Source organism: Thermobia domestica, chromosome 1 (assembly GCF_964235325.1).
Source record: "Thermobia domestica chromosome 1, izTheDome1.hap1.1, whole genome shotgun sequence".
NCBI lineage: Eukaryota > Metazoa > Arthropoda > Insecta > Zygentoma > Lepismatidae > Thermobia > Thermobia domestica.
In genome coordinates, this window is record NC_137454.1 from 177,784,455 (window position 1) to 177,809,586 (window position 25,132).

Here is a 25,132-nt window from a genome sequence, read left to right on the forward strand (position 1 = left end):
ATGTAGCTACATGTATACTATATCCAATTTGCCACCTGTTGTCTTATTTGCTGTCAGCAGCGTAACGCGAAGTGCTACATCTGTTATCAGAAATTAACACACAAATCGTTTGTCGTTTTTCATATTGATTGCAGAAACTTTTCCAGCAGTTCTCGTAAAGTGTATCTTGGTGTTTGATATTTACTTATATCATCTGAATTATTGGGAGAAACATAGCTATTTTACTTTTCAATACTAAAAACCCATGGAAGAAATTAAAATTAATAAAATAACTGTTTAACATTTCCCTTGGTATCGAGTGGAAAATCATTAATTTGAGCTGGCAACTCTAGTTCCAGAAATTGTTTTTGTTCTGTTTACAAAAATCAAAATGGATGTGTCTGATATTGATGATAGGATACAGTCTGTAGACCTTATATCTTCAATTTTGTCTTTCTTGCAGAGAAGAGCGGATAGAGGCACTATATGTATAGTTCCAGGGTGTCGTAATTATACCGGGACTAATAGGAACGTGTCATGGCATAAGTTTCCGAAAGATATGTTGACTCGCAAAGAGTGGATAAGACGAGTTAGGAACCTTAGTAGATTTGCTGATCCTATGAAATGCGATGATTTTTGGGATCCCACGGAAGATCATCGTATATGTGGTGCTCATTTCCGTTTGAATGGGCGGAAAAGGACAGAAGATAAGTTTCCGACGATTTTCCCTTGGACTATAGGTAATCACTAGACAACAGTAATTAAAGAAAAACGATTGTCACTTCCTTGTTTACATTACATCGAGCGTTTTGCTTTGTAAGGATTTATTTATAATATCAATATAGGTAAAAAAAAAAAAAAAAAAAGGAAGACGTATTTAATGAAAGCTTAGTCACATTCGAAGATTAGTGACAATATTAGACAAAACTAGGAATAGCTTAGTTTCCTTTCGTTACCTTCGTTTCGACAAGTAATTTTCATCCCTGGGGCTACTTCAGGGAGATATTTATGCTCCGATGTCAACTTGATGTAAGTTAATACAAATTACGGGTAGGCCTAACTTTTAAGTGCCCGCTCCAGCTGGTATACTCAGAAACAAGAAATTACACTATAATTGTATGAAAATGTATCAAAGGCTTAAGTTTAGAGTTGCTCCTCCAGTTTCAAACCTACAAAAAAACAGTAAAAATATTAAATGTGAAGTTTCATTATACAGATCCGTAGTACAAGTAGAGGTAACATTAGGAGTAGGGGAAGTAGTAGGAACGAGTTAGAAGCCCCGCAGAGGTTCGTTGGGTTCAATTCTCGACATAAAATGGGCATGCTGCTGAATCATGAAATCTTACGCGTCTTGCAAATAGTACCAACTTCCACACATCTTTCCTCATATTAAACATAACTTTACTACCAAACTTACACATCTAAACATCACATAAGAACTCCAAATCATAATTTCTTACTTCATTTCTCCTATAAAGCTTCCTAATTTTTATAAAAACGGAGGGACAACTCTACACTTAACCCTATTAAAACATCCCTAACCTTAAGCCAACTGTTCCTACCCCTATCCTACTTGTCCCTAGTTATCGATGCGCAGCTGGAACATGAATTAAAGTTTACCTCAAGTTTTGTAACGGAGAAAAATCGGGGTATGTTTAGTACAAGGGGTCCAGAAGCACGTAAAAAACACAAAATTTACAGGAGAAATAAGTGATGTAAGTACTTAGATGTAACATATGCATATATATCATAACCAAATCTAACCTAACCTAACATAAATTCACGTAAGCTAACCTGAACTAACCTAAACTAACGTAATATTAGTAGAAATAAGCGAAATTCTATGATTTTTTCGAAAATTATGCGGGACTCCTATACTAATATAACATAAACTAAACTAACCTAACGTAACCTAAACTAGCCTAACTTAATTAAAGTAACCAACCCTACCCTAAACTAACCGAATGTGAACAGAAATTACCAAAATTGTGACATTTTTTAGAGAAAAGAGCTGGACCCCTTCTGCTAAACATAGGCCGAAAAATCCTTTCTGACTTAGTTCCTTGGTAGTTATCAAAGATTGCTAAACCATTAAATAATAGAATAAATTGTTCCATGAATGAATGGTGGGATTTATTCTTCAGTGATGTTTTTACTAAATTCATTTGATCCGGCTTAAGTTCAGAAGTGCCTCTTCAGTTTCAAGCCTACAAGAAAGAAGAAGAAGAAAATTGCATTCAAAATTCTTAGGTTAGGTTACATTTTAAACACCAGAACTACCATGTTCCTGAAGTATAGAAACCTTCCGCGTCTTGCAAATAGTACCAACTTCTACATATATTTTTTTGTATGAAACATTACATTACTCCCACCTGAAGATCCCATACGAAGTCCAAATAACCATTTCGTACCTCCTTATTCCTGTAAATTTTTCAGTTTTTTAGTAAAAACGAAGAGGCACCATTGCCCTTTGATCCATTATAATTTTTGCTCAAATTGCTAATTTAGTAGAGTTTTCGAGGTCAGTAATAGGATCTTGCGAGTACGAAGTCTTAATAGTGCGTTCTTTTTTAAAAAAACGTAAGAAAAGTTGGCACCAAGTTCATAAGAGAAGTACTGTACTAAATATTAGAACCGGAACCTGATTATAATTAACCAATAGTTCAGTAATGCAGCATAGTGACTGAGTGTACAATGAAGTGGAATTCTTATTGCTACTCGCTGTGCAGCCTACAGTTTAATTATATATATATATATTAAAATACAATATAGAATAATATACAGTAAAACCTGTCTTAAACGGAAATATTTCACGGTCCCATGAATTTTGGAGAACAAAACGTGTAAAAAGTCGCTTCATTAAGCGGAAACTGTGTTACGCGGACAACGGAAAAAAAAAATAAACATTTAACAGAAAATTCTGAGTTCCGGACTACAGCGTTTAGAAGATGTTTAGACATTTTGTGAGACATATACATTACACTGTCTGCGATAAAATGTTCGTTCTTTTGTTAAATATGTCTGGAAAGTGTTGGCCTTCCCCAACCACTACTCATATTCACCCCCACAAATTGTCCTTAATCCCCGCAACTTAATTAAGAATCATGCGGAATGTTGGAAAGAAGAAAACGAGATAGAGGAAGAAGAAGAATATGATACCGAGTTCGGAGAAGAGTGTAGAATAAATACATATCAAGATGCTCTCAGAAGTTTAAAGGAACTGCAAAAATTTGCATTACGGAAAAATGATTCTGATTCACTTAGTATAATTTCTCAGGTTAAAGTGTATGCGGAAAGTCAAGCAGCCAAGCAGCAATGTACATAGAAAACCCTGCTTGGCTATTAGAAAAATAAAGAAAACGTGTGCATAGCAAATTTTGTATTCATTTTATTTTTTTGTGTATTTATTCGTAGAAGAAAGAAGTACTGTAATCGGACAATGTACGTACAGCAATATAAATGGGCATACTGAGAAAATATAAGCATGAATTTAAAAAAAGAAAGAAAAAAAAGGAAAGGTCTACCTCCACTAAGCGGAAACCTGACTTTAACGGAAATTTTTGCAAGTCCCGCTCGATTCCGCTAAAGACAGGTTTCACTGTATTATAAACAAATGTGTAGTATCATGCATTTAAAAGAATATACGGAAAAAATACTTCGTTAAGCTTCGGCGTAATTATTTATATCACGATAAACCGAACTGAATCCAAACTAAGCGAACCTAACATAACGTGCTTTACAAGCTGGTCGAAGTTAACGAAATTTATGTCAAAATTATTGTACAAAATACTCAGTTCTATATAAAAGAACGCGCATGACGTACTTTATTTTCGATTCTAGCTAATAGAGGGTTATTATACCTTCATTTCTATTTATTTAAAGAGACTACATACTTGATGGTTGTGAAAGCCCAGAGTTTTTTTTTTTTTTTTTTTTTTTTTTTTTAACCCAGGGACACACTTTGCACCATTTGCAATCACTTATGTCACATCCTCCGTAGTTATCTTTATAAATGGAATAGTCTAACAATTGATGAATAATTGATTATATATATATATTTATTTATTTATTTATTTATTTATTATTATTATTATTATTTATTTATTTATTAAATGTAGTAGAGTGGTGAATCCTTTAAGAACCGAGACAATTAATAATTTAATGCAAAATATTATTATAAAAAACAAGGAGCCAATAATATATATATACATATACAATAAGTTAATTAGGAATAAGCTAAATTAAATATATTGAGTTCCCTATACCAAAATAAAGTTTATTTAGATATCTAATTATACAAAAATAACAATTTACATGATAATGGATTACATTTTGAATGAAAAAAAAGTAGTGATTGTCTGTCAGGAAGACCTCCTGAGAGACAAACAGATTGTGCTTTGCTCCAATGCGAATCTTTCTGAAACCGTTGTAAATGGTAAAATATTTCTAATTACATCAAATGTCCGATCGTAGAGTAAACGTAAGATTAAGATTAGGATGAATAGTTAGGAAAATATCACTATTTATAGATTTCATTAAAACTGTAGTAACCTTCAAGTCACGGAGACCTTTCTATTTCAGTTCTTTCTAAGTAATAGGCCTATGTAGAATATCCGTTTTGAGTATATTTCCGTCTCTAGATGTGGCTATTTTATAAACATCTTGGTGAAGTATAAATGCTTATGGTTATAAAAGATTTCATTATTGCAAATTAATTTTTTAAACTTTTTCTACATTTTTACAATAAAAAATAAAATAGCATTACACTTACATTTCGATTTCTAAAAAGAAGGCAGGAGAAAATTTTGTAGAGTCACAAAGTAATTAATATTAATTCCATGTAATATAAAATAGGAATAAAATGCTGTATTACACTCAGGATTCAGATCTCTGAGCCAGCCACCCATAGAAGATTCTTTTAGTTTCCGTGAAAGCACGCAAGACAAATGTTGGGTTGTACCTTAAAGTCAGTGGCTAAAGATGAAAAAAAAAAAAAAAAATAGTTTCTCAACGTTGGTTTAAAAGTAAAAATCCTGCTTTTCTTGGAAGAGCTGAAATGTTGGAAACTTTTCTTTGTTTTTTTTTAAATTTCATTTTCAGCTCCTAATTTGCTTTCTTAGAATAGATTTTACAATTAAAGTACGTTTGAAACATATGATAATAGTACTATATTCCACATACTCCACCAGATACGGAAGAATAATTTGAGAGTTTCCCAACCTCCTTTCTTGTAATGCAACTTTTTCTGTGTTCTTATGTATGTAATTATCAATAACGTAGCTAGGATTATTGTTGGAGTGGAGCAATCAAGAGGTCATTCGTGTTTACCATGCTTAGCGAAAAAAAAAAGAAATCAACTTGACATGTATCTATGTAGTCCTATCTATCTGTATGTAAAATCATTATCATAGTCAACCATTGTCAATCTGCTGTCGGTTAAAAGCCTCACTAACTCTTCTTCATAACCGTCTATCTTTGGCAATTCTTTTCCACGTTACTCCGCAGTACTTTCTTGAGTTCGTCACAGCATCTTGTATGAGGAAGATTCATAGATCGTTCCTTATCTCTTTGTATCCGGTCAAGAACTACTTTTGTCCATCGATTATCATTTCTTCTTGTAAGATGACTAGTCTACTGCCACGTCAGTGCCGAGCTCATCCGTGGCTAAGCGGTTAGTGTATGCGCTTTTGGCGTGGGAGACCCGGGTGCGATTCCCGGCGGGAGCTCATGTGGTTCGGATTCCACGTTAATCAGTAGGTCCACGTCTCATATAGCCTCGCTGCTGAAAGGGACGCTAAACTAAAATCAACTCGACTCAACACGTCAGTGCCTCTATTTTCATGATAACATTCGTCACTCCTGTTATCTTCCTGATCCATGTGATTCTTTTCCTGTTTACTGGTGAGTCGTAACGTCCATCCATCCATGCTTCATTATATAGTCTACGGACGGTGAATATCTGATTTTGTTACTGTCCATATCTTCGATCCATTTGTCAAAACAGGCAGAATACGTTCGTTGAAAGTTCTAAACTTTAGACATATTGACATTTGACTTTTCAAAATGAATCTGTTCCTGCTGAGTGCACTCCAAACCAACTTGATACGTTGGTTAATTTCTTCATTAGTGTTGCCATCCATAGATAACTTCTATCCCATGTAGACGTAGGTATTGGTTTCCTCTAATTCCGTATTTTCATCTTCAATCCTTGACATGTGAAGTTGTTGATCACAATCTTGGTATTTTCCATATTAAGAGTCAACCTGATTTCCTTGCTCCTGGTATTAACTTCTTCCATCGTGTGTTGCAGATCTGTGTTGCTGTGTGCGAAGAGAACAACGAAGATGAGTCAGGTGCACCCCATTTACATTTCTTTCATTGTTATACCAGTGGAGAGGTCTAAGCACATACTCAAGTGCGTTTGTACACAACTTCGGAGAAATAGTATCACCCTAACGTGCGTACACCCTTCTTTATTTCTGTCATTTTCGTACACCAAACAACTGATTATTGTTGCTTGAACTGATCTTTGTTTTTACTTCATTTGAACCAGCTGAAAGCAGTTTTTATACATAACACAAATATTTATATATAACACCATCTATAAACTCTCTGCTGCTCCGTTGATAAGTAGGCTTAGAACTTCTGTAACAACCCTCGCATATTGGGTCTGAAATATAATATTCGTTATAAAGGTATACTGTGTGGCTTTGTGCTGGACACCACCATGTGCGTGGATTTTCTCGTTCTCACATTTCCTTCCCCTTCTCCATCATTTCCCTCATCATTATTATCATCACCATCTCCATTATCCTCGGATCACTGAAAAAGAAAGTAGAAGAAGAAACAGCTGCTCTGCTTTATGTCAACGATAAAAGAGAGAATTTTTTAAATTTATTTTTTAAAGTTCACATATATAGATGTATGTGTGTGGTGGTGTGAATTTATATGTATACAAAGTATAGTATGTTAACTGTAATTATGTATGGGAATCCTTTATTATGTGTAAACTGAGATCAAAAGTGGCAATATAATTATGTATTACGGGTCTTCGGACCTTCAGTACTTTTATCAATAAAATAAATAATAATATCCAAAATTTCCTTTTTTTGAGAAAGTGCCCAAAATGAGAATTCGTTTATGTTCGAGATGTAAAATTCGATATACTTGTATAAACTCTTAATTAGAATAAGAGAATATATGTTTCAGCCTTTACGAAAATTCCAGTTCTAAAGGGGAAAAGAGATTTCTTTTAATATCCAAATTTTCCCTTTCTTTATTCAGAAAGTACTGAATGTGGAGATTTGCTTAAGTTGAAGATGTTACATTCAGTATATAGTCTTAAACAAAAATAAAGGAATACGTGTTGCAGTGTTTCCAAAAATTTCGTTCCCAAGGGAGAAAAGACAGAACATTTTTATAATAACTAAAATTTCCACTGTTTATGAAGAAAATGCCCAATGCAAGGATTTGCTTAAGTTGGATGTGTGATGTTCAGCATTTAAAATCTTAATTAAAAATAAAGCAACATAGTGTTTCATCATGGTCAGTTTCTATAATACTGAAATTTTGCAAAATGTATTTAGAAAGTGCCTAATGTGAAGATTTTCGTAAGTTGGAGATTAGAAATTCGGTATATAAATCCTTGCTTAAAATAACTGAGTTCGTGTTTCAGCATCCGCGAAAATTCTTTTTCTAAAGGGGGAAAGGGGACTTTATAATATTAAGATTTTCGACTATTTATTCAGTGAAGGCTTGATGTAAGGACTCACATTTTATACTATTTTTTTATACAACTTCGAAATTATTTTTTGCATGACCTCATGGATGGATAACCTTTAAAATACTTCAATTAACGTATAAAGTATAATTAAAAATGTATCCAAAAATAGATACTTTTATCGTTGACATAATTATTAGTTCAAATATCCCGAATTTCGGGTATTTTTTCTCGTGACGTCAGGAACAGATAAGTTTAAAAATATTTCCACTGGATTTATCACCATCAAGGTAATATACAAATAAAATCAGAAATATATCGAAGCCTCAGCACGTTTGCTATTGGCATAAGCAGTACTTGAAAGACCCCCAACTTTGAGGGCTTTTTTTGTCACTCCCCATGAACAAACAAGTTTGAAAATAGTGTCTTTGGATTGAGCGTCCTAAAATTAGCATTAAAAGTGCAAATAGAAATTTATCTTAACGTGGGCGCTATTTACAAGCAGCATAATCAGATAATCTTTATGCCAAAAGTAGAACATTTTATTTATTTATTTTTATAGTTACACTGTCATTGAAGTGCATAACGTAAGGGAGGAAGGAGGTTCAAATATTTTTATAAAGCTATTCTCCCCAGGCATTTCAGCTAGTTGTACATAAAGAACACATATCACAAGTAACACAATATTAATCTGCGTGTGTTCTTGAACACAACACTAGCCTGTATGTGTTTTGTGATCATAAATATTTTCTCAAATTACTCATCGATATTTCATTCAAAATTACCTTTCTTCGGGATGATTTTTAAGCTTAAATTGTGTTTGGCTAATAATATATTTTCAAATTTACGTAAGGCTGGTTGTACTTTTCTTCAGCTAAACGATATTCCGAAAATTTGTTTCCATATTTCCACGTAATAATGGAACCTCTTCCGCTAAATTGTTCTTGATGCTCTCAGTAGGTTTGTCTCAGCTTGAATCTGTTACCACTGAACTGAAATAGGCAGTTACTAATGTTAAAGAGGTTTTCGTTTATTAAATTTATAGTTTCTCTTTTTTTTGTAATAATTGTAATCTTTTTTGTTTAGGGATTTCTACAATATGAAATGCAGCGACTCATTTTTTACAATATCAGAAACGAAAGTCCATGACTGTCAGCAAATAATATTTATTGATTGAAGCTATGGTGTACTTAACGACATACGCGAAGTGGATCTGTAGAAAGATAAGGCCCACTTTCCGTATCACAAGTAAATTGCAGAACTTTATTAAAATGGAGGAAGTACACGTATAAATGGATCTTTTTTTATTTTTTATTCATTTCTTTCTTTTATTTATTTATTTATTTATTTATTTATTTATTTATTTATTTATTTATTTATAGTGGCTCATAATTTGTTGTATAAGAATAACCTGTCATAATTGGAATGACGGAAACGGATAAAGTTATTTAAGTTACTTGATAATACTCATGAGAGATGTTCTAGATTTCATTGGTTGTGTAAATAGTTCATCAACGGTGGAATTGCATATAATGGTAACGGTTACATTTTTAAAGAGTCTGGTGGAAAATAATGTGCAATGCAATGGAAGATTTTATTCTTCATATGAAAGTTTAATGTGTTATTTTCTTCTGTTTGATCTCATTTGGCCACAACTTTTCCTCACACTATTTGTTACAAAGATATCGATCATGATTCTATTTATAAACCTTAAAACCATTATTAGGCGATAAAATGTAAACCCAAATTGGGTTGCAGCTTTTTTTTGTAATATTTAATTTGAATATATTTATTTCTGAATATAGTCTGTCATAATTCGTCTATTTACTGTTAATATCCACATATGTATGAGAACAAATTTTGCATATTAATCTTTACCATTCAAATATGGATCACATTCTTAACTTTCAGGCATGCAATTGTAAGGGTCTGTGCTGCTCATCTTAGGATATATTCAGTTGTGTTTTTGTAAAGTTTTAAAAAAGAGATTTATTAATTTTTTTTTTATTTTTTTTTAAGATGGCTACTACGAAAGGAAGAAGAAAGATAATGTGAAAACATACTCATTACGAAAAATTCGAGTTGCACAAGACGACACTAAAGGCAAGAAATCTCCACCAGTAGTAGGTAAGGCTTTTTCTTTTTAATTGGAAAGTAGAAAATTTAAATCTTCCATTTTTGAAGTACAAAAGTGTTAAGTCTTACAAAAGTAAACATAATACAAAAATTATAGCATGCTCTGCTCAATAGTATGGATGGATTTCCCTGCTTGTGTTTAGATTAAAGATCGATGGGTTTAGATGTGAGCCTTGTTGGTTAGGTAAAGGTGGTGGACTCACTTGTCAAGTGCAAGTGATATTTTCGACTGGAAGCTAGCATATTCTGACATTTGACAACAGTTAAATAAATAAATAAAATAAAAACTCCTAGTATAAATGATCCGGAAGTAAAATGACCACTAATCAGATTTGTCGTGTCAGAGCTACCATTGAAGAGTAATGTGCGAGCAAACAATATTTTATTGTTTTCACATATAATGGAAGATGAAAATTATTAAGGTAATTAAGAACCACTTTATTGTGTATAAATTTAAAAATTACTAATGGACTGCATAAATTTGTATAAGTTGCCGACAATAATAAGTATTAGCATAAAGAAAATACAATACACAGACACAGAAAGGTCCCACACACGAGTCTTCTCCACAAGAGCACAATACAACACTGAAAAAAAAAAAGAAAAAAAAAAAGCGGGAGGGCTGCCTAATGATGTTTTGGGAAAAGAAAGACAAGAGACTGCCAGAATAAGAAACTACATTTTGAAATAAAATTGACCTAAGACAGTTCTGTACAACAAAACTGACACCACATATATATTTTGTTCCAAATTTTGTAAATGCTGACAGTATGCTCATACACTGCAAATAACATAAGCATCCTTTTTATTCTTATTTTTATGAAACAGATAGAGGGCAGAATGGCCCAAATAAGTAAAAACACAAAATAAAGAAAGAAAATAAATTAGAAAAGAGAGATGTGAATGTATACAATATTTTCCAAAAAAAAAAAAAAAATAAATAAATAAATAAAATAAAATAAAATAAAATAAATAAAATTGTACAATATTATTAGTTTAACGTGGAATGGGGTGATGGTGGGAAATGTCTAGACAGGACATATACAGAGCAATAGATCTTATTGAGCGGAAAATGATATGCTTGAACGCAAACCCTCATGCGTAGTTTCTGAGAAAATTGAGAAAAAAACAATTTTCTTTATAAACATAAAAAAAAAATTAATGTTGTATGAAAACCACGCCACTTACGGTGATGGAACTGACACTGAAATGTACCTTCATTATGACACTAGATAGTAGTACATAGTATCTAATTAATTAGATATAAGCTAAAGTTATTAACTCTTAAATTTGAAGTTCTGTTTAACTAAAATATAGCCTCAAGAAGACTGTTAGGCTTTTTCCAAATAATTAAAAGCAAAGGTATTACCACAACTAACTTCAAACTACTATAATATACATAACAATGTCAGTTCACTTTCTTTTGACTCCAATTTTATTTGGACTTTACACTTACTACTACAAGCCAATCACATACAAATATAGCAGTTAACATGACCAGGAACCTGTATTTAAAACACTACTGAATTAACTTAAGCCATTCTTGGCAATACTATGTCCCAAACTCTTTCATATGCATATATAAACAATCTTCTAGTTACGCCCTTCATTTCTTAAACCATCGTTGTAAACGTAATTACGCTTCTCTTTTGTTTATACAATCTATCTACTACTACATGTTTGTATTTTTACTCCCAATATCGTCCTGGGTATCACCTAAAACTGAACTGCACCAACTGACTCCTAACAATGCGATATATATCAGTCTATAAATCACATCGACCTGAACATAATTGGCTTATGGGTAGATTCTCGTGTTATAGTTTTTGAGAAATTAATAATAATAATAACTTTTGTGGCGCAGAAAAGTATGTCATTCGCTGCCAATAATAATTAACAGTTTTTATTTTGCTGGAAGAAATTGTTATTTATTTATGTACTGTATATTTAATAAAATACAGTGTTACTCATGTTTGTATCTTCCTAGCGGAGACACGCATACTTGTTTTACGTAGGCCTGTATTTAGGTCTGTGTTTGAGCACAGGGCGGCAAAATTTTGATTTTTTTTTTAAAGATTCATAACTAAGTAATATTTAAAACTAGCAACCCACAGAGTCCCAAGCACAAGCGCGAGAAAAATGTTAATGTGTTTAATTCGCTTTAAATTACAGAAGTTACTAATTAACTAGCTTATCTGATTATTTTTAAAAAGTCACCCTCTCCCATCCTCACCTAAAGAGGTAAGGATGAACTAGAACATCATGAAAACTGATACCGTTACGCTTAGCGACCTCAAAAAACTATGAATTCAACTCTAATTTCTGTCGTTTTCGATTGCTTTTAAAATTTCGGTCCCTCCCTGGGTAGTGGAGTATGATCTTGAAGTTGAATTGGATTAAAACTGTTACTATAGTATTCATCTCAGCAACCTCAAAAACTTTGAATTCAACTCAACTGTAATATTGGTCGTTTTCGTATTATTTTAAAAATACCCGCATATTATTATTATTTACATTGCACCATGATATGAGTAAATATTTAAGAAATTCAATCATAATTCTTGTGAATTTATGAAATATAAAAATGACATAACTGTTGATTAAGAATTAATAGAATTCCTTTTTTTCGGACAGTAAATTAAAACCTATATGAATAAATTACACGCCAGTATTGATGGAATGTGTCCCCAATGGATGAGTGGTTAAGCTCGTTGCCTGGTAACTAAAGGGTCCCGGGTTCGATTTATGGTGGACACACAAGTGGTTCGGATCCCAAGTTAAGCTGTAGGTCCCGTCCTTAGTACGTCATTATCATCCCATGGAAAGCAATGGCAAACTACCTTGGGTTCACCTTGCCCAGAGACCTTCGGGTGAAGCACCTACCTTCTGGCCGAACATCATTATAATCATCATTGAGAGAGTTAGGTCATTTAAAATTACGTTGTAACTTTCGTAACTTGTAATACCTAAACTGCTTCTCAACAAGAGCTGGTATGTTCGAAAATTCACGGCTTGTTTCCTTGTTTGAGACATAAGTTTGTGCGGGGGTCGGCAAATTATTTATAGCACATGGGCGCACAATATATAAATACGAGCCTGGTTTTACGTACATACTAACTAACTAACTAACTAACTAACTCTATGGCCTATGGAACCCGGAGGTTCAATGCCGCGTTCACAAAAGCTCTCCACTGATTTCTATCCTTAGCTAACTGCATCCAGTTTCTACTTTGTATTCCAATCTCCGCGAGATCCATCTTAACATTGTCTTCCCATCTGCGCCTAGGTCTCCCTAATGGTCGTTTTCCGATTGGTCTTCCAGTCAAGACTTTGAAAGCGTTTCTATTTTCTTCCATTCTAGCTACATGACCGGCCCACCTAAGCCTCCTAGACTTGACGACCGTAACAATATAGACCATATAAATTATGTAGTTCCTCGTTATGAAGTTTCCGCCATTCCCCATTCCCGTTCCTCTTGGGTCCGAATATTCGTCTCAGGATCTTGTTCTCAAATACTTTCGGTCTTATGTTCTTCCCTCAAGGTAAACGACCATGTTTCGCAACCATACAGAACAACAGGCATGATTATCGTTTTGTATATTTTAAGCTTCAGATTCCTCGATAGAATTTGCGACGACAAGAGATTTTGAACTGAATAATAACACGAATTCCCTGCTTTTAGTCGACATGTAATTTCTACTTGAATATGATTTTCGTCTGTTAATATTGATCCTAGATATTTGAAAGTACCCACTTTATCAAAAGTATTATTTAATATTTTAACGCACCCATAATTTGCCGTATTACGGTCCCGACGCACTTCCATGTATTTAGTTTTTTCTGCATTTCTTTCTATTGTTCTCCTGTCATCCCCTATTAAATTTACATCATCAGCATATGCCATAACCTGGTGAATACCGTTCAACTGTAGGCCCTGGTTGCTATCTGTGATTTTCCTTATAGCGTATTCCAGAACGAAGTTAAATAATAATGGCGACAACGCATCTCCTTGTTTCAGCCCATTTTCGACGTGAAAGCTCGTGGACAAAAATTTCCTACCCGAACTTTACTTTGGGATACTACTTATAAATTTTTGGTACAGAAAGGTACGAAACATACGGGTGAATAATTTGAAGTTACACAACATCTGTACAGAGAGCTTCCTCGTGGCTTTATAACCATTGGCTTTTTGGTGCGGGAGACAAGATTCACTCCTCTGTGGGGAACTCGTGTGGTTCGCATTCCACGTTAATCTGTAGGTGTATGTCTCATATAGCCTTGGTGCTGAAAGGAACCCTAAACTGTAATCAATTAACAAAATCTATACAGACCACAGAATATCACGAATATCGTACCGATATTGAAAGCCAGAAATCTAAGATAGATGGGGACGTCGATGACGAGAAACACGTGCATGGTGCATCGAATTCTAGCCTTAAGGGTTTTGAGGGGAAAAAAAAGGAAGAAACTTTGGAAGATCAAGAAGCAGACGAGAGATGATATAATTAGAACCTCTCAAGAGGATGGTAGTAAGCTTCAAGGCAGGCACGCGATAAAGGGTCCAAGGGGAAGATGTTTCTGCGGAAGCGATAGAATTTATTGACGACTTAATACACTCCAAATTACTAATTGTATTTCATTGTTGCCGATGTTCAGGTTCAGTTCAGTTTGTCGTCATCGTTTTTAGACATAACGGTAACAGAAGACCAAGCACCAGAGGTACGACAGAAAACTTAAGTATGAGCGTTAAGTTGTGATTTAAAAAGCATAAAGGATGTGGAAACACGCTACCACCAAAAGAAAGGCGTTTTCTTATAGCAAATGAAAGAAAACATTTTTAATAGACATGATTGAAAACGCTATCTTTCACAACTACAATCAGCCATCTTTCGAAAAATCAGTTTCGAAGCTATCTAGTTTGAAAATTATTAGACCGAGTCCATGTTGTTCAGGGAATCATAAAATAACTGATACAGGGTTTTGGAAGGTAAGTAGAGAATCGCAAGGACTTCTAGAAGTTATGCAGTTTGCTTTCAAAAACCAGTTAAGAAGGTACAACATGGTTCATAAAAATGAATATTTAGACATAACTCCACGTGGGATATAATAAACGATATATCTGACATATTTTGTAGTAAATAAATAAGGTATTCGTCTCTGTAGCGCCTTAAATTTATTTCTTATACGAATAGTATATTGAGTATATTGAAAGCATTGGCTTCCATTATCGGTTAAATGCCGAAAAAATAGAAGTAGGCGTCAGTGAATTCACATAACACCATAAATATGTTCTCCTTCAACGAAAAATTTTGAGTTTAAAGGTAATAACGATCTGACCAGCAATTACTCCTATCAAGCACTCATTTTTAAAACTCTCACAAAAATAAATATTACTACGAAGCTGAATATTTACGAATTAGTACTGCACCGAAATTCACATAATATAAGCTAATTATGCTTTATAAATAAAATTATTATTATTACCTTATATTTGCGTTATGGAAATTACTTAACCAAGTTTTCAACCACTCTTCTTCCCGTGGCCTTCGTCGAGGTGGAAATTTCTATTCCAGGAAAGTGCTCTTCCTGTTAAATGTTCATACTTACCTCTTCTTTTCTTGTGAGAAATAATTTTTCAATTTATAACGACTAAAATAAAATTATAGTCCTTAAACTTTTTAATTTTTTTTTTAAAGCTACAGGAAGAAAATTGTTGGATAGTTGCTAGATCGTGTTCAAACTTTTTTTTTTTTTCTGCAGTTGTTCGATAAAGAGAGCCCTGTATTCCAAAATATTAAGAAATATTTTTTGAGGGCGCTACCGAGATGAATACCTAATTTAAGAAGTGTACTAGTTTTTATATAAAGTTTTCAACTGCTCGAATTTAGTTCCATAATTTTCAAGCTCGAGCAGTTCAAGTAATGACTTCTCGAACTTTCATCAGCTATAACTTTGAAAGGTTATATTCGAGCTATCTTTATTAAGAACTTTCTTTACAACCTGTTTATAGGAATTTAGAAATGATATAGTATGCTTTATTATTTTTTTTAAAGAGAAAAGCTACATATTTCATTCTTTAACTTTTTTATCTGTATTCTTTTGGGATCGTGGTAAATGGTTATATACCTTGTTCACATGAAATACACATTACTTTCATTGAAATATAATTGTACAGTAAATATATACTGTATTTATAAGTTGCACCAACAAAGGAATGACAGTTTTTTGTTTCCTTTCCTTGAAAATAATGCTCGTGTACATGTGCATATATGTAGAAAGATCGATGCTTTGGTATTTTGAAAACCTAAATATCTCTCTACGAAATGATCTTTGCTTTAAGTAAAACGCCTTTGTTTGTATAGGAAAGACGCAATTTTCATCAAAAGATAATCTCAAAACTCGGAACAGAATAAGTTTAAAGACCAAAACAGTCATCCAGTTTTCTTGAGTTGAATAATGGTAATACAAATAAATAAGAAATAGAAGATTAATTTTAAGAGAAAAGATGTACCACTGAAAGAGAAAATAATTTATACTTATTTACTTTGTTTCTTTAATAGCTGTGTCATTTAAGATTAAATGATCAGATCTTACGTTAACAATATATTGGATTGTTGCTTGGTTACGTTGGAAACAATTTTACATTATATAAATTGAACTTAAAATTGTTACCTTGAATTTGCGTGGAGTATATTATTTATAGAATCTTCGTTTACTATTTCTTTCCTGTGGTCTTCATAGTGTAAACTTCTTCCAAGGGAGTATGGACCCTTCAAATATTCATAGTGCTCTTCTTTCTTGTGAGATTAATAAATATTTACATTTATGTGCATAACACCAAAAGAACTACTTTCTTTAAATGGAAAATGGACCAGTATGTTTAAAGAAAGGGCTATTAGTTATTTTGGTGTTACGCATATAAATGTAAATATTATTAGTCTCACAAGATAAAAGAGGCACTATGAATATCTGAAGAATCTATATTCCCTTAGAAGAAGTTACACCCTAATGAAGACCACAGGAAGAAATAGTGGTCGAAAATTCGGTAAATAATATACTTTACACAAATTAAAGGTAACAGTCTTAATTTCATTTATGTAGTATAATGTTTGCGTAAGATGAATTCTGTTACAATTTTTATATTCATTTTTATACATTAGAGATCATTGGAAAACCTTAAAGAATGTGAAAGTCTTAATATTAAAGTCTTGGATTTTAAAACTACCTGTTTCTGCATACCTCTCGAGTGTAAAGAAAGCATTTTTGTGTGGTATCAATAGTTATTACATATTCTATTAATATCATATCAATAAAACTGCTGTTTCATATAATTATAGGGAGTTCTTCATGTTCGAAACTGTTATGTTTGTATGTTAAATAGAGTGAAGAATATGTTTTACAGTTTCAAATATTGATTAAAATTCATTAAAATACTTCTTGTATCTTACATCTGTTTGGTGTAATTACTGAAGTGAAGGCGAGAGTTGAAATGAAGGCTAACAGAAAAAGTGTGTTTCCGTAAGAGCACCTTACACATCATCCCAATTTTATTGTGTGTATTATTCAATTAACATGACTAAATTTTAATACGAAATGGAAATCAAAATATCCTTAAATTTCCAATTTCTCAAGCCGTATCTTTACGAATACATCTGCAGACCTCTTGTCTATAATTGCAAAATATCATAGTATAAAGGGGAATCAAATGAAACCCGTTCGGAACCCATATATCCACTATCAGTAGATATATTGTTACAAAACGTGTACTAGAGAAATATGCACACATAGTGACTGTCTCGTAGTAATTGCAGTTCAGAAGAAGTCTCCATAGGCGTTCACGGACTTGTCCCACTGTACCACTAGCAGAGGAATTCTGTCCAGGTAGAAATCAGTCGATTGTTAGGCTCTACTCACTGACTTCTTCTTGAAACACATCCTTTAGTGCCTTCTTCAGTGCACAGAACACGTGAAAATCGCAAGGTGAACGGTGTGTGAAGCAGCATCTCATTTGAACCGTCGGAACAAGTACTAGACCTATTAGGCAATATAAGGATGGGAGTTATCGTGTAACTCGATAACACCTTACGTCAGTGTTCCAGGTCGTTTGCGGTTAATGGCCTTCTGAAGACAGGTCAGCATACCACAGTGGCGTGTAGCGTGGCTTAAAATCTAACACTGATGATCCTCTACAGTCAAAAATACAGACTATGACATTGCCAGCTGCCATTTGTGACTTGAACTTCTTAAGGCATGGTGACGACGGGTGCTTCCACTACATACTGATGAATTTGGAACTGGGTTCAAAGTGATTGGACTATGATACATCTGCTGCTAGCATTCGTGGCACCGACTGTGTACATTGTGGTGCCTCAGGTCCTTAATTTTTGTTTATGTGTTCCATATCTCACATTCAGTTCTGTGGCTATCTTTCGAATACTCACACGTCTATTGTTGCGAACACGCTCACTCACCGCAGTACGGTTGTGATTTGAGGCAACAGCATGCGCCCAACCGGGACACGGAAGATCTCTTGTTGTTAGACCTGTGCGAGACATTCGTGCCTAATCTACGACAGTCGTCCTCGATACACATACATCTTTATAGACATCTTTCTCCCGACGCAACACCTCAGCTGTTTGACATCCTTCTGCATTCACTGGGATGCATTTGAAATGATAAATATCATAGATCAAACCTCATTCCTGCAAAGACAATTAATGCCACGTTCCTACCAGAGGTGCCGAACGGATTTTGTTTGATCATCCTTTTAAAGCAAACATCTCTAAAGAACTACGTGTTACGATTAATTATCATTAATAAATCTAGCTGCATATGTTAACATTGATTCAGTTAAATTTATTATTTTATTTCAGAATCCTCACCAGCAGCAGAGAGACTGTTCTCTTTATTACATGATCATGTATATTTTGACAGTGGAGGAACACAATTATTAATTGAATTTTTGACTTTGATTAAAAATATTAAAATGTGGGAAGTGAAGTACAGGCAGGACGGTAAGAGCCTAGACTCTTTGGAATATCGAGATATTGTGGCATTTAAAGAATGCTACAATCGGCTTCAAGAAATAAAAAGTGAAGAACTCCATCACGTGTGGTTTCAACTTGACTCATTATTTGTGGCTGAAAATGATCTAAAGCAGGTAAGTTAATGTAATGCTATCCATCTTTAGAAAAACATTGCTTGTTTAAAATACATAGGTAGAAATGCATATAAGTATATGCAGTAGGACTTGGCTTGAAATTGGACACAAGAAGAAAGTGATGGTAAGTGGTAGTTGGGTTTTAGTATTTTACGTGCGTATGCAACATCGGAGCATGAAAGATTACTATTAATGTGGACTTCGAAACGACCAGTGCTTGAATCCGGTGTAGTTGGTGGGTTCGCAGATCATCATGGAAGATCAGTTCTCATAGTACAGGCCCTTCTCCACCACATTATCTCGTCTCGAAGAATGCCAGATTATAGGACCACGCCACTGGTTACGGGGGTAAGTGATAGTGATCTCATCATGACGCCCGTAGGCTATTCCGAACTATGTTACCACCCCGAGAGACTACACAAGTAACTTTGAGCAGATAGTAAATCATGCATATGTTGAATGTCGGTATGGGATATAATAACCCTCGTGAGCTCGACAGGGCTTAGGTCAGATGATTCAATAGGATAGGTTGGAAGGCTTATAACAAATAGAGTACGCTGGATTGCACTGGAGATAAATTGAGACGCGCTTTATTCTGCTGTAAGATGGGGTTCCGCAAAGTGTCCAGATAAGGTTGGATTGACGATGTTACAAATGTACGACGCACTATTCAAACTTAACTGAATAAAGAGCAAAAGTGAGCAGATTATAGTTTATTTCTCATGCCAGAATGAAAGTGTCAGTCTTGTATGCCGAGTTCAAGGATACGCTAAACTTTCTCGTTTACCTGCGCACTTCCGTCCGTGTGTTCGAGACAAAACGCATCTTACACAGCCATTCGATGTAGCTGTATATGTTCCAGTGAAAAAGGTGTGGTGGTCAGTTTTGGAAGAACGGAGCCTTGCACCTGGAAGGAAATTCAACAGTCTTCCAAAAGAGGCTTTTCCTAAAGGTCCTAGCTGAATAAGCATGTGAAAACTGCCCCCAACCATATTTGCACCAAATTTACAGTATCGATTAACATTTATGGGAAACTCAGTTTCCAAACGTTTCAGCCCCCAAGCGCTTTTGGAGGGGTATTAGGAGGGGGGGAGGAAAATAGAATTTATTTTTTTTTCTCCTGAATGGCTCAACCGATTTGCATGAAAAAAAAATGTTAGGTGTTCTCAACAAGAGAAAAGTCGGAAAATATTTTTTTGAAAATTTTTAGGGTTAAAAATTGGTCAAAAAAATTTTTGAAATTTTCAAAAAAAAAAAAAAAAAATGGAAGATATTAACTGGGACACCCACTACTGGAACAATTTCGGTTTTCGAGAACATTTTACTGAGTATTTCAGCTGGTCGAATAATTTTCGATAAGTATTTCGCATATGATAAATAATACACAATAGCAGCAACGTGAGAACAGCAGCCAACAGTTCTGTTCACGAAAACCGTAATTGTTCCAGTAGTGGACGAAAACTGTGATGAGGATTAATTTCTTTTAATTCATTCTTTATTTGATCATATTAAACACAAATATACAGTAATACCATCGAAACAAACAACTCATAAATACCTATTAACAACAGGCATATTATTAACCAACTGTTACAAAACAAGAACAATTACTAAATAAAGATCCATATATATATATATATATATATCACAGAACATTAATTATGTGCAAAATCAACACAAAATGCTGGAATGTATAATTTTAGTTGATGTACAGCAGTGGCGTAGCCAAGGGAGGTGCAAACAGGGTCGAGAACCCCCTTCATCCTCAGAGACCAATTACTATTAAGACAAAAAATACTTGTTATCATAAGATTCCAATGTTATAACAACTTCATCCCTCCATTCAAAGGTATTGGTTATCCTAGTGGTGTACAGTGTGTATCATATGTATACCACATAGATGCTGACCTATGTACATTTGCCTTTTTTTCACTATGAGGTACACTTGCAAGCAAAATGAAAACAATATATGTTGTTAGGAACCCTCTCAAGACAAAACTGGCAAAAAATTGTGGGTGTCCTAGTTAGTCTTCCACTAAATTTTTTTAATTTCAAAATTTTTTTTTTTACCAATTTTCAACCCCAAAAAATTTCAAAAAAATATTTTCCGACTTTTATCTTGTTGAGAACACCTAACATATTCTTTTTATGCAAATCGGTTGAGCCGTTCAGGAGAAAAAGAATCAATTTTCCTTCCCCCCTTCCTAACACCCTTCAAAAGCGCTTGGGGGGCTCAAACTTTGGGAAACTGAGTTTCTCATAAATGTTAATCGATACTGTAGATTTGGTGCAGATATGGTTGGGGGCAGTTTTCGCATGCTTATTCCGCTAGGCCCTTTGTAACGTTACCTTTCGATAGCATTACATCGTGGTACGAAGTCGCAGTATAATCAATCTGTGCTCAGATATGTTAATTTGTTGTTGCGCGACTGTATGTTAATGCGTTTGTTTTCAAGTTAATTAATTTGAAATATTTTTTTTTGGCGTGATGGTAGCCTTAATTTTGACCTGTACATCTTGTTTTTGTTTAATATAAGTTGATTACGTGTGTATCAACACATACTCTTGTTTTGTTTTTGTGATTGAATAATGTAGCTAACCGGATAAGCAGCACCCTTGTTCTAAATCTGACCAGATACCTTTTCGATATTCGTTTAGTTATTATTGCTATAATGCACTAATGGTTAAATATAAGCTTTCTTACCAATGAAAAATAGTGTTAGACTTAAAAATTTAGGGAAAGCAGCCATATGCCTAATTATAGGAAATATATAGTATATGTACTTAATACGTATTTTACTAAATTACTACGACTATCTGAGAACGGTAATCTGATTGGTGAAAGTGCATACCATTTCAGTTTCTATCTTGCAAAAGAGGAAAATTTTAGTTATAAACTGCTGTACGTTTTCGTCGTAATAGGTTTTTTTTTTTCTTTCTTCGAATTTCTGTCACCGGAAATTGCACTTTTGCTTCGTATAAATATTTAAATCCGGACGTTTATGGTTTGTAACGTGCTCTATTCTTCACTATTGATAACTAGGTGATTTTAATAATGAGAATTAGGTATATCCATTAACTTTCTTTCCAAAATTAAATTTATTCATAAAATGTGAATACATATGTATTTTGATTCGGAATACAGGAAGTGAGTTTCGTTTAAAAGAAAAAAGAAGAAGAAAAAAAATAGACACACACGGACGGGGGATCGGAGCTTGTGCTAAGAATAAATTTGTTTAAGTGGCGAATTGCCCGAGTTTGGAGTAAACCATGAAGAAATTATATTATTTGGACTAACCTAGAGTTTTAGGATTGCACGGCTCCAACGAAACTCTTGTTATTAACCGTTTGAAAGATCCCCTGAGTACATCTATGAAACCGGTCATTAAGTGGTCAGAAGCATTTCATCAATTATAGAGTTCGTTGTCACCTGTGCGATTGTTTACCAAAAATCTCAGAGGGAAACAGGCGCACCGTTGAGGACGGAATCGTGGAGTTGGGTTTTAAACATCTTCATGACTAAGGTAATGTGATTTTGATTTTTAATTATTCTTCAGGAAGATGGGCTTAGGTTTCAAGATGGCGTCACACAATTGCATCGATCCAAGTGAACTTTGTGGTGGACAAACACCGTGTGCGTGGGTTTTCTCGGGGTTCTCCCGTTTCCTCCCACTTTCTTCATTCCACCATTTCATTCATTTCTCATCTTCACCGTCTCCTTTAGCCTAACCGGCATAACCGTGGGACGTAAAACTTAAAGATTTCATTTCATTTCATTTTTACAATTGCATCGATGGTCCCACAACATCATTTTGAGTAACTGATCCAAAGTGATTGAATATTTTGGTGCTGAACTAATCAAAATAACTTATCAGTCTATATATAAAGTTTTTCTTTAAGATGTGCAGTGTCATAATGCAAATAATGCATTAAATTTTGCTTAGAGTCACACATCGAGAACGTTCCGTAGCTGTCTTCCCGCTGAGCATACATTGAAAATTAAACTGTTCAGTAGTTTTGATATAAAATTCTTATCGTTAACAACTGAGTTTCTTTTGGTTTAATATGTTGTTTACTCGGCGAAATAATAATATTTCGGGATATATATATATATATATATATATATATATATATATACACTTTAGTCTATCAATATAAATGTTTGAATTAGCTCGGGTAAATTAACATGCATAAGACTTTGCTTGCGTTTTGAAATTCACTTTGAACCTATCGTAAATATTAAATAAAACTGATATTTGCTCGCGGTATGGACTTAACCTCATATGCCAAAGCCTTTTCCAACTATGTCAGCTTGGAGTTAACCTAAGTGTGATTATGAGAAACCTGATTGCAATTCTTTATATATATTTCTTTTGTTCGTTCATTGTCCATATAAATTTATAATTGGATATTCCCCTCTGCATCAGAGAATATGCTGTCATGAGTCATTAGTTCTGTTTTATGTTCATGTCCATTTGTATATATTTCATGATTCATCATCATATACACAGTAGTAGTAGTAGTTGTTGAACAAAGATGATGCTAACCTAACCTGATAATTTGCTAAGCTCTCTTGGAAGAGGTTGGTAGGTGATAGCAATCATAATAAAAATAATAATAATAATAATAATAATATAATATAAAATTAATGATAAAATGTTTTAGTATAATGACAGTCATAACGCAGAAGGGTGAAGAATGGAGGGCAAAACAATGGTAGTAAAATTTTAAACGATCTAGTATGCTAATGAACGCTGGTTTCTATAAAAAGCTTCGGGAGAATATAATTAGTTGGCATAATGTAAATGTAAATAATATGAGGTTATTCAAGTAGGTTTGAATCAGTAAAGAGAACAAATATAATAATATTTACAAAATCTTATTTATTGAAGAAAGAAATACAATAAAACTGAATAATAATCAAAATATATTTAAATATGTAACAAATTTTCGAACTATAACAATTAATACTGTATAGATTTTTTTCTTTCCTTTTTCATGTTAGCGAAACTTCATAGCGAGCATTATATGTTATTCTTGTTACCTGAAATAATAATGGACAATAAAATAGCTACAATCGGAATTTGATGTATGTTATTCAAGCAATATACTAAATATAAATCAAAATAAAGTCATATAATCCGAAGTAGCGAAGTAGATACCGGGAGTTCTTCACTGGAATATTGTCTTAACAAGAATTTGGATATTCATATCTATGATATTTTATATATGTCAAAAATTTAGATTATTGAGATGAAACTGAAATGATTGATATTTAACTGAAATAACCGTTGCGCTAAGAAGTAATACATAAATTGGCTTGACTTAGCCAGGATTTACTTAGAATGTCTCCTTGTTTTTTTCTATATATATATATATATATATTTTGGCATAAAAAGCATTCAACATCAATTGGTGACAAAGTTGTTTAGTTTAAATAATTGCGTCAAAAATGGTATTAACATAAATTGGCATCTCCAGTTAGGTTATGGAGATGAACTTGATCATTTGATTAGCTGTGCAACCTAAGTATATAGCATAAATCGGCCTGCTTCTTGTAATGCGGGACTAGTATAACAAATTTCTTTCTAAGCTTATAGAGGCTTTAGAGCGTAAGCTTTAAAATAACATATTATCTGGTTTTGCTGCATGTGCTATTAGGCCTCTGGATGCAGGTTCTTAAACATCTCCCTATTATTCCAAGTGAAGAAGCCATACCGGTACTGGTATCAACATCTGTTAAAAGCAGAACAGCAACAAGCAGCGCATCATTAGTTACCAGTACTCCAACTATTGCAAAACGAGTAATTCCTCCGAGAAAGAAAAACGCAATAGATAATATTATAATTGGTCTTTTACATGATATTCACAACTGTATAGGGAACTTCATCCAGGAGGGAAAAAAAAAATACTCAACATAGCAGCTGGCTGCAGCCCCTACGGATTGTCGTGAAGACATGTTCAGTCCCAATGCTAAAATTTAAAAGCAGTCTCTCCAAAACCCAAAACCACTTCCAAACAAATGTTAGATGACTTCTCCCGATGAACATTACGAAGACATTCCGAGCACCGGTAGCGATGATGAATCAGTGATGGATACATCCTTTGGAATGTCAGAATCTGAAACAGAACACATG

At 33.8% G+C, this 25,132-nt stretch overlaps 1 protein-coding gene across 1 annotated transcript in view; it reads left to right on the top strand.

Moving 5' to 3' along the window:
• Positions 1-130: 130 nt before the first annotated feature.
• The window catches only part of LOC145691570 (uncharacterized), a 42,593-nt gene continuing 17,591 nt past the window's right edge, over positions 131-25,132 (top strand). Inside the window, exons 1-3 of the mRNA XM_081766983.1 lie at positions 131-719; positions 9,719-9,826; positions 18,709-18,995. Coding sequence (XP_081623109.1) covers positions 371-719; positions 9,719-9,826; positions 18,709-18,995 — 744 coding nt within the window. The 5' untranslated portion in view covers positions 131-370. The remainder of the gene's footprint in view (positions 720-9,718; positions 9,827-18,708; positions 18,996-25,132) is intronic.